Source organism: Asparagus officinalis, chromosome 4, assembly GCF_001876935.1.
Source record: "Asparagus officinalis chromosome 4, Aspof.V1, whole genome shotgun sequence".
NCBI classification, from domain to species: domain Eukaryota; kingdom Viridiplantae; phylum Streptophyta; class Magnoliopsida; order Asparagales; family Asparagaceae; genus Asparagus; species Asparagus officinalis.
In genome coordinates, this window is record NC_033797.1 from 51,951,515 (window position 1) to 51,962,922 (window position 11,408).

At 40.2% G+C, this 11,408-nt stretch overlaps 3 protein-coding genes across 3 annotated transcripts in view; 2 read left to right on the forward strand and 1 right to left on the reverse strand.

Moving 5' to 3' along the window:
* LOC109837447 overlaps positions 1-1,512 on the forward strand; it is a 3,481-nt gene extending 1,969 nt beyond the window's left edge. The window contains exons 3-4 of the mRNA XM_020405699.1: positions 231-446; positions 1,022-1,512. Of these exons, the coding sequence (XP_020261288.1) occupies positions 231-446; positions 1,022-1,291 (486 nt within the window). The 3' untranslated portion in view covers positions 1,292-1,512. The remainder of the gene's footprint in view (positions 1-230; positions 447-1,021) is intronic.
* Positions 7,481-8,365, forward strand: LOC109838698. The gene has a single exon (XM_020407119.1). It carries the CDS (start codon positions 7,481-7,483, stop codon positions 8,363-8,365), a length of 885 nt encoding a protein of 294 aa, XP_020262708.1.
* On the reverse strand, positions 9,073-9,995 carry LOC109838699 (glutathione S-transferase T3-like). Its single transcript, XM_020407120.1, has 2 exons — positions 9,546-9,995; positions 9,073-9,441 (listed from the first exon to the last, which is right to left on the reverse strand). Exons 1-2 carry the CDS (start codon positions 9,993-9,995, stop codon positions 9,073-9,075), a joined length of 819 nt encoding a protein of 272 aa, XP_020262709.1.

The window sequence follows — 11,408 nt, forward strand, 5'->3', positions numbered from 1 at the left end:
CAGTTCTTTTTCTACATTCATTTAAATCTTTTATCATTTTCTCTTTCTTTGATTTTTTTTTTGATAAGATTTGGGAATCTAGTTCTCCTTTCCCGAATGCCTATTTCTAGCGGCATATCCTTGTTGTCTCCGCATCAAATCCTGATAAAAACGTGGGGAATCTTTCCTCCTCTTCATTATCATAACGCTGACTAGGCTCAATGAATCTTTCTTTTTTTTAATCGTTGCAGATCAGGAGGTCATCGTACCATGACGTGATAAGGGTATCGGAGATCCAAAAGGTGCTCGACATCACCGGCGTCCAAACCTACATCATCAACAGCGCCCGCGTCGTATTCCTCAACGAGCGGCCGCAGCCGAGGCCGGGCAAGGGCGTCACCAACACCTGCGAGGTCTGCGATCGGAGCCTCCTCGACTCCTTCCGCTTCTGCTCCCTCGGTTGCAAGGTAATTTGACAATTCCCATTCACTGATGACGGTCTGCCGCAACCGTAATTACAATGAGAGTGTCAAATGGGGGCCTGATAATTGCAGTCGTTGAAACCAACTTTGGGTTTTTTTATAATTAAAAAGTATATATTAATGATGCATAAAAAAGATATCAATCAACAAATAAGATCTTGTCAGTCTCCCTGGATCACAAATCCCCATGTTAGGTGTTAAAGAGTACTTTGTAACCAAAGTTTATGGGACCGATTATGAGACAGGTCACTTGTCCCACTGTTGGTTCAGGACAACTTCGGGTCAAAAATTAATTTTCTAAAGCATGGGGGTACACTGGATACTTTCTCAGGCAATAGTTACATTTGCTTAATTCTATTCCAAAATTTTAATGTTTTAGCGGGCATTGATGATTGTTGTTGTAGGTGTTTGTTTCGACATATTGTTAACCGTAACCATTGAGGTTGTAGGCAGAATCATTGGTTGCAGTAAAACAAACAGTTGTGTAGTTTTTACAATTGCGAATCAAGTTCACGATGCTATTGACTTGAGCTCTTGATTACAACTTCATTCGTCTGCAGATTGTTGGCACTTCTGAAGGTTTCAACAAAACCAACCACAAAAAGGACAACATCAGCAACAACATTAAGAAGAAGAAGGCATTCGCGTCGCCGTCGCACTCCGAAGAGTCCTACTCGAGCACAAGCCACGGCAGCGCGAAGAGCAACGTGATACAGAGCTTCAGCCCCTCAACTCCGCCGCCAACGACGGTCAATAGTTACAGGAGCGCCAAGAGGAGGAAGGGGATCCCTCACAGGGCTCCCTTTGGTAGCCTCATCTTGGAGTACTAGTCTCCTATACTCGGCCAAAATTATGCACAACCTATGCTGTTTGCGGTAGTTACTAGATATAGAAGGGGGGTTGAAATGAAGAGAGGTGTTATGTATACTTAGAAGAACAGAAGTGGGGCTGTTTAATTATAGGGAGCCTTGTAAAATGTATATAAGTGAGTACGGATGAAATATGTGTGTACATATAGAAATGGAATAAGATTTGATGCTTTTATTTCTAATTTTGGCGATCCCAATTATGGTGGGCGTGGTGGTGGTGGTCCAAGGAGAGAAAAGTCCACGAGGGGGGGGTGGGCTTGCGGGGTTTTGATGAGTGGATTTGATCCGATTGGGTTCGTGGCAGGCTGGGGGTTGGTGTGGGAAATCGCGTCAAAAACGTGGCGCTTTGCTGATTAAAGAGGGGGTGAAGTGCATCGGTCTGCTTCCTCTGCCAGTCTCTCTCTCTGCTTTTTTATCGATTCTTGGCGGGCGGCATTGTTTTTGTCGCAGCTTGGCCGCCTTCATAATTAAATATTGGATTATTCGTGAATAGATTTGTGTAGGATCCTCCAGTCCCAGATAGACACTGCATAGTTTTTCCAGACGGATAGATTCTAATAAATGAATTTTCTTTTTTGGGACCGGAAATAAGTAAAAAAATATTTTGAGGAGCCGAATGGATCCCTCAGTTCTATCGAGGAGAATGAAATCTTATTTTGCTAAAACTTTTTATTTTTTCAGAAATCTGGATCAATTCTACCGGGTGTATTCATACAAGTAAAACTATAGGAGTCTAGTCGCAGTCGGGCAGTATTAAGGGGGGTCTATTGGCGATCAAGCCTTGAATGTTTTTTTGATCTGAGTTTGCATCGATTGATTATGGTTAACTTAATTTACAAATGTCTAGGATTATATGATAAGGTACGTTGTCACAATGTCACGGGCACTATGAAGCGAAGCAGTCACTGAAATGTTTAAGCACCGATTCCTAGCTGAGAGTTCTAGCTGAAATGTTTGTTTGCACGGAAATAATTATGAGGCCGCTGAAGTAAAAAAAAAATAGAGACTACTTCTACTTCCAAGCACCGATTTCTAGCCGAGAATTCTGGCTAAAATATTGGATTACACGATATCTCTGATTTTTAATTGATTAAAGAGAAAGTCCTGCCCTTGTGCAGTCGCGCAATTAGTACAGGGATTTGTTGGGTTAAGGTTTAATTTTAGGGTTTAGTTTTTGTTTTGGGACACGTGTACCACTACGACAGCGAGTGATAGCGATGAGTGTCGCTAGTAAAATGGAAAACGAATTTTTAACATTTGAAAATAACAAATTTCTAATAGCTAAATTTGATAATGTAAATCATGTTACATCGATTAAGGATAACGATCGCCAATTAGCTTCTAATTTCATTAGATTTAATAACCTTGAATGATTAAATTTCATTAATTAGTATTTATTCTGTTAAGAACATATTCATAATAGGATGAAAAATCCTTTAAGGGCCCAAAATATGGGACCAATAAGAGGGACAAGTAAGGTGTCCCCCTCATATTGGATAATGAGTTGGCCGTCATTAATGATGGCCAACTCATTATCCAATAGGAGGGGGACACTTTACTTGTCCTTTTTATTGGTCCCATATTTTGGGTCCATGTAGCAAAGCTCTTGATGAGGATTTATATCTAGAGGAACTAAAATAGGAAAAGAATATGTAAATGCTTATAACTTTCTAGAGTTAAAATAGTAAAATTTATCATTAAACCAGATTCTCGGGTCGGGATTTGTGCAGTGGCCACCGGCCAGTGGGTTCATTGAGATACTCGTGCTGTGCGCCCATAATTTGCAGCCAATGAAATGGCCACAATGTCCCTACTGCAATTATAAAATAAAAAAAGTCAAGAATAATTTTGTACCAAGAATGCACAATGAGCACACCCGATAGGGCCATGAATACATGTGTTTATTTTCTTTAATTTTTAATAATATGAATCTACATATTAAGGTAAAGAGCTAAATATTCATATTTGTATTTTAATTCGATCTCATTTATCAATAAGGTATTTTAATTAGCCAAACACATTTTAAGATATTTTAATTGGTTCAACTTACCAACAATACCATTTTTCTCATCGGCGACCAGTTTTTTGGCGAGAGCTCATCACGTGCGTGGCACGTGATGACTTAAAATGTTTTTTAGTTGATGATGTGGTACGGATTTTCTGACGTGGCAGTGTTTAAAGGCGAGAATTAACCCTCTAAAAATCTCAATTCACCCAAAATAGGATAGATCTGTGCCACATCAGCAGCTAAAAAACAGTTTAAGTTATCACGTGTCACGCACGTGACGAGCTCTCGCCGGAAAACTGGTCGCCGACGAGAAAAAGGATCTTGTTGGTAAGTTGAACCAATTAAAATGCCCTTAAAACATGTTTGCCTAATTAAAATACCTTCTTGGTAAATGAGGTAGAATTAAAACACCAATATGGGTATTTAGCCTAAGACAAAGTGAATTATATTTGTATTTGAATGTCCAGCTCATATTATCGATTAGACATTTGGGATTATTCTAATCTTAACTTAGTCGATCTCAAAACAATTTTTGATCATTTGGAGATTTTATCATTGTTTTAAAAGATATTTCGAACATATTAATTAATGGACTATGCCTGAGAGATTTTGTTTATTGAAACAGTTATCGTCTCACTTGCTCACATTTTTCTGTCCTATTCAATTTCTTCGTGTTTTCTCACTCACTCAACATCCACACTTAGTCAAACTCCCCCCCCCCCTCCGCCCACCACACACACACACACAAGAATAGTCTCCATAATATCAACATCTTGACTAGTAATGTTATAGCACGAATTTCCCTAAAAAATTCGTATTTATATCTAGAAAAAATTGTGTCAATGCCCTAAAAAATAAAGTTTTTTGTGAGGAACCCTCTGTATTAATTCCAATGTGTGAAAGCCCCAAATATGTCATACATTAGTGATTTAACCCATTTATACTCTACCAAGTCGTCATAGAGAAAAAAAAAGTGAAAATCTCATCTTTACCCTTACATGTTCCCCCCCAAAACTGCCATGTTCGCTGAGATCATTTTACATGAGAAGATGACAATTTTGAAAGAGGAGCACTAATACATACAATGCATGTGTATATATGGGTTTTCGGGGCTGGACCATATTTTATTAGGTATTTTGAGGCTAAACAACACGGGGAAAAGTCTACGGGACTGAACCACATGAACTTTGTTTTTTTGGGGGCATTGACACAATTTTTCCTTATTTATAGGTGAAAAATAGATTTAAATATGACAACATCCTATTATGCGCTTGTGCACATATCTAAGTAGACGGAAACAAGTACTCGAGATATCTTTATGTTGATATTTGAAAGGTTCAGCATTTCGTCGTAAGTGGCATGAAAACATGCTACACAACCTTTGAAGAATAGACTCTAACATGTGGATCTCATCACAACATATTTTATATTCTTAAAAATATGCAAGAGAAGAATCCTAACCATGATAATTGGTGGCATTAGATAAAGATGTGTGTATTTGGTCTTATCTATCATCTACCTGTTAATTTAATTGACTAGCTTGTTTGGAGTCTACCAAAAGGTCCAACAGGCCCACCTCAGCGTCCATTATGTGTTTGGACTCCTAACAGGTCTCTAACTGGCCCACTTCAGCTTAAGCCATCATGTCATTAGCTTGCGCAAATTTCACAAAACCTCCTGAGACTTGGGGGCGTTTTCCGCAAAACACCCTTAAACTTTGTTTTTCCTACTAAAAACCAAAAAAAAAAATCCCATAAATGACAGCTTTTCACATAAAAACCCATAAAAGCATGGAGAAGCAGAGTCCCAGAGGAAACAAGAGAAGGACAAAGTTGGACAAATAGCCATATCCTCCAATAGCAAGGTATAGTTCTTAATTGGGATTTTTTTTTTAATTTGGGGTTAATTGACGAAAATTAAGAAAACATTCTAAAACTGAACCAGATTCAGACCCGATCCATATATAAAGAGTTGCCAAACTGACCCTTAGACTCCTCCAACGGCCGACATGAGTCTTTCCTACGAAGCAACGGACCTTTTTCTGTCGTCAACAGGGTGTGTTGGCCTATTAGGTTTAGAGTCGAAGTCATGATAAACTAGAGCTGCGAAATGCGTGATATCAGATATTTTTGGCTTTGGTGTGCATGAAAGCAACATGGGCAAATCGCGTTAATTTGTTTCCGATATTTCAAATAGCGGGAGGGCGGAGTTTAGGCTATCTACTTTCTATGCGCATATCCTCTCCTCCTTTTGAGCAAAGAGGGTGGGTGGGTGGAGGTTGATGCGCACGATAATACTTTAAAAGATACGGAGAAATGACGAGGCATTCAGAAAAAAAGAAGAAGCAGGCGTTGTGTTTTTCTGAGCTATGATAAGCCAAGCGGCTGCTAATGACATCGATCTCCCGTTGTCTTGTACGGTCGCTTTCATGAGGAGGGTGAAATGCGTAAGAGAGGAGGCCGAGATAGAGGAATAGGGGAGAGGGCAAAGAAGAAATAATTTGTTAATTAGTAAGTAGAAAGGAACCTTGGTTGGTTGCTCAAAAAAAAAAAAACAAATTTGCACTGCATGATTTGGGAATGGATTCTCTTGGGCTTTAGGTATGGGAAAAGCCTAACTCATCTTCCTTTATCCAGATAAAGAGGAGAAAAGGCGGGATAAAGGGCCGCTTGATGGGTGTCCAACAAGATTGCAAGAGCGATGAGCGAGCACTTTTTACGTAGGGTGTATCTATATATATTACGATTTGGGATCCTCTACTTATGAATAGTGTCCTAATATTTACTAATACTTAATCTTAGCCTTTCATTTTACATATGTGGGGCTCATTGGAAGGGATGGAGGGTGATGGAGGGGATGGATCTATTAGGAAACATTAGGAAACCCTATTCATGAGTAGAGAATCTGGATCCATATATTACAAGGCTAGTCTAGTTTCATACAGAGGTCACTCGAACAACCTTGATCAGTGAACAGGCATGATATGCAAACTAAAGAAAATATAGTTTCAATAAAAATCCACACAGGATTTAGGATTTTGTAATTTGAATTTTGAGTTAGTTATGCTAGGCTGGATCAAGGGACTGGTCGATGGAGACGAGGTTAAAACCATATAATTACGACTGGTATATGATATTTTTATCTAGTTGACTAGTTAGTACAAGGTTGAAAGATTGGGGAGACAAATTTAAAACACTTAAAAATTGTGGGGGACTACTTTTAAAATATGAAGATAAGGGTGGCTAATCTACAAAGTGATGATGCTGGTGTGTGTGTGGGGGGGGGGGGGGGGAGGGGGGGGGATTTTTGGAAAAAAAACTAAGTATTAATGATGCTAATACAAAATGTACTATGTAGAAATAAAATATTGTCAATAGAAGTACCTTATTAAAAAAATTTACAATTGGTCCCTCCACGTTGCACACAATTCGCGAATAGTTTCCTCTTGTGATACATTGCGGCATTTATTTCTAAAACCCTTCTGCTAAAGGGTCAATAAGATCAAATATTGAGGGGGCAATTTGGAAATAAGGCCCTAGTATTTCAAATTAATCTCAGGGGTTCAGTGAGGAGAAATGCTCCCATGATTATGAATAGAGCCCTTGCAGTGTCAACTCCTTTTTTAACTTAGTAACCCTCTAATTTTATTAATGAAATACGAGAATACGAGTAGGACCGTCCAACCCCTCCACTTTTCTCAAAAACAAAAGTTATATAATGCAGCGCACCACGTAGCGTTCAGCTGTGTTAAAGCAAGTCCAGCAAGCTCCCAGTTGGGAGTCCTAGTCATCAAGCTCTCAAGAGCTCTCAAGCATTTTGGTATAAAAAATTATAAAAATCCTCCTTGGGAGCATCTCCTTATTTTATGGAGCTCCAACAAGCTCCTAGTTAGGAGCTCCAACAATATCAAAAAAACCCCTCTTCTATTTTAATATTTTACCCATTACTTTTAATTATATTTAAACCTCTTGTATTTTATTTCTAACCGTTGGATACGGTCTTCGAGGGAGCGCACACGGTCTTCGAGGTAACTCGCGGTCTTCGAGGTTGGGCACGAACTTCGAGGTATCGCAAACTTTGACCGACTGATTCCTATAAAATTCAATGCCTTCTCACCTCAACCCATCGTCTCCCAAAACAAAATGTCTAGCTCATCTAGCTCTAGCGATGATGAAATGATGAAGAGGTTCTTTCTTATGGGAGCTGCTGCCGTCGAGGAAGAAGAACAAGGGAAAGGTTCAACTTCAGTTCAACACAAAAGACGTACCGTGCTCCATCGATACCGACTGGAAGGCCACAATCGGTTGTTCCAAGATTATTTTGCTGACACACCAACATATCCTCTTCATTATTTTCGTCGAAGATTCAGAATGTCGCGTTCGTTATTCCTTCGAATCCACGACGCTGTCGTCGAACATGACAAGTACTTCGTCCAAAAGAGGAATGGTGCTGGACAGTTAGGACTATCTAGCCTTCAAAAGATTACTGCAGCTATGCGGATGCTCGCATATGGAGCATCCGCTGACGCCGTTGACGACTACGTTCGGATCGGTAAAAGTACGTCGCTTGAGAGCGTGAAGAGGTTCGTTCGATCGATTATCAACATCTTTGGGGAGGAATACCTTCGTTCACCGACTAATGAAGACGTTGCACGCCTGCTCGAGGAGGGTTCACAACGAGGTTTTCCTGGTATGCTTGGGAGCATCGACTGCATGCACTGGGTATGGAAGAACTGTCCAACCGCCTGGCAAGGTATGTATACTAGGCATTTTCATGAACCTACAATTATTTTGGAGACCGTAGCTAGCAAAGATCTTTGGATATGGCATGCATTCTTTGGACTGTCGGGGTCTCACAATGACCTCAATGTGCTACATCGTTCACCGGTTTTCACACAACTTGCGGAGGGAAGAGCTTCACCGTGCAACTATACTGTTAATGGCCACGAGTACAATATGGGATACTATCTCGCCGACGGGATTTACCCAGAGTGGTCCACATTAGTGAAGACTATTCCAGCACCTTGAGGAAACAAGCATAAGTACTTTGCTCAACAACAAGAGAGCGCAAGAAAAGATGTTGAGCGAGCTTTTGGCGTGTTGCAAGCTCGATTTGCGATTGTTCGTGGACCAGGACGTTTCTGGCAACCTAGTGTGCTGAAAGACATCATGACAGCTTGCATCATAATGCATAACATGATCGTTGAAGATGAACGAGATTGTCAATTGGACAACAACTTCGACTTTAATGATTCGATACCAGTCGTTGAACCTTCTCATGTGCAGACGGTGCCTCTAACCGAGTTCATCCAAAATCATCATCGGATCAGGAACACGCAAACACACAAATCACTAAAGAATGATTTGATTGAGCATCTGTGGCAGCTCAAGGGATCCATCGACGAGGATTAAGTTTCTTTATGTTTAATGTAATTTCAGCAAAGAAGTTCGAGTTGTTGTACCGCGCCAATTTTCTTTTCAATAAAGTAGTTGTTTTCATTAAATGCCAAATTTTTCAACTTCAAGTACAATCATAAATCTAATACAAGATAATTAGGAAGAACTAATTAGGATGCGATGCGAGTACAATCATAAATCTAATACAAGATAATATATGATAATTAGGAAGAACCCTTAGACATCCACCTCTCCAATATCTCCGCCTGACGCATTTCAAAGTACTGTCGTTGAACTGGATTGAGTGTTGAGAGATCCATCTTCATGATCTCGTCATCTTATTTCTTTTGTTTTAGCTCTATTTTTTGATTTGTGGTTTCCTTCATCCACGCAAATGCCTCTCCCATGATGGACGTAGCGGATCCAGAGTTTTCCACATTTTGTTTCCTCTTGAGCTTTGCTGCTTTCCTCCCTTCAGGCCTTACTAACACATCATCCGAGTCGATGTTCAACTCGATGGGGGTCGCTGGCATGGAATTGTTTGGTGAGGAATCAGAGTTCGTGGTTCTTCTCGGCTGTGATCGAATCTTATTGTAAGTTTCCATTTGTTGGATCCACTTTTGATGATGACGCAACTCAACCCAGCAATGATCAAACACGAATGGTTTACCATAAAGAGATTGGTATAATTCTTTTACTTCTGCAGTCTACACAAGAGTTAAATTTAGAATAATCAAACATAATTAAACATCTATATTCCTCTCTTCAATGCTATGCTGTTGACATAAAAACATATAAGTTAAATATTTACCTGGTCAATAATTCCCGTACCAGATCTTTGTCTTCCTTCAATCTGAGCAACGCACCCGCAGAACTTGTTGACGGACAGTTGAATCGTTGACCAACGATGCATCATTTGGTTTGGCGTGCGACTCGTTGGATCGACAGAGTATTGGATAAAGTAGTTGTTAGCTCTGTGCCAAAACTTATCTTTGTGTTGCCCCATACCTTGGATAGCGTCTTGGCTCGTGTTCAGCCAAGCAGACACAAGAAGCTTATCCTCGTGGACAGTCCAATTTTCGGACTGCGTGTAAGCCTTCTTCTTCTTTGTGGTCGGTGTTTCTTGGGATGACACTTGTTGTGTTGCTTGGGAGAACTCGATGGGGTTACCTTCCTCTACGACTTCTGTATAGAACGATGGGTATAAGGTTGATTCTTCACCGGTAAGGAGGTGCGAATAATAGTTTTGTGAGGGATCCATGGGATTTGTAATTTGATAGTTTATGAGAGAGTTGTGTGGGATGATTTTTGTGTTGAAGTGAAATGAATTTATAGATGTTTTTTTTTTATGAGAGAGTTGTGTGGGATGATTTTTGTGTTGAAGTGAAATGAATTTATAGATGTTTTTTTACTGTTCATGATATTTTTTTAATCCTAACAGCTAAATTTTTTAACGGGAGGATTTTTCATCTTGTCTCCAACGGTAAATTTTGATCAACACCATCTTCAACGGTACATTTTCCTCTTAAAAAACACTGATCAACATCATCTTCAACGGTGCATTTTCCTGTTCAACGGTAAATTTTCGCTCAGCTCAACTTCATCAACATTTTCACCTCAAATTTCGAAACCAATAAAAAAAAATTCCAAAAACCCCTCTTCATCTCAGTTTCGACAGACCCCAAGCCCACCCCTTTCGTCCAAACTCAACCCCAACCCCAACCCCACCCCTTCGACAGACCCAACTTGGAGGGGGGTTTTTTGTAAACTCTTCCCAGTTCGGAGCTCCGAAGCGCTCCACAAATTTGTGGAGCGCTTGGGAGCTCGGAACTTCTCCACCGCCACGTCGGCCATAGGAGCTGGGCTTGGGAGTCCTTCAGAGCTTGCTGGAGGGGGGATTGGCAACATCCTTCGCCACGTCGGCCTTGAGAGCAGAGATCGGATCTTGCTGGACTTGCTCTTATAGGACGACCACCCACTGGATTCTTGTTTATTATATAAAACTTTATTTACTTTTAACTGTATTTATTATATAAATAATGATAGAGGCACACCCTCTACCACACTCCCAACCACACCACCTCTCTTGCTACAGTGCACGGGCCCACATGATATTTTATTTTTTAAAATATCATATGGGTCTCGTGTACTGTAGCAAGAGAGGTGGTGTGGTTGGGATTGTGGTAGAGGGTGTGCCCCTAGTGCCTCCCTTATTATATTTAGGACATAACAAACTTTTGGCTTCACCACCGGTCGTATACCCAATAACAATAAGCATATGACTTGAAGTGAGCAAACTATGAAGTCTAACGAATTAAGTGATACTAACTCATGCACTGATGTTGTTCAAAATAAAACATAGACATATATTATTATATATATTAACGTAGGTTTCTGCGCAACGACTCGAAGTCCCCCATGAATAAACCGATCTGCATTTGAGGAGTGTTTTATTTTTAATGTATGATGATGATGGCCTTTTGTAGACTTTCCAGTTTGCAATTTTTGAAATAGCTGGGCCCAACCTTTCGGCCTAAAATGGGCTAGCTTGACGGTCGGGTCCAATTTTGGGCCCCGTTATTAGGGTATTTTCGGCAGTAAAAAGCAATCAAGCAAAAAAAAAATCGCGTTACTGCCTTCCCAATTCCGCCCAGCGAAAACATCATATCCACTC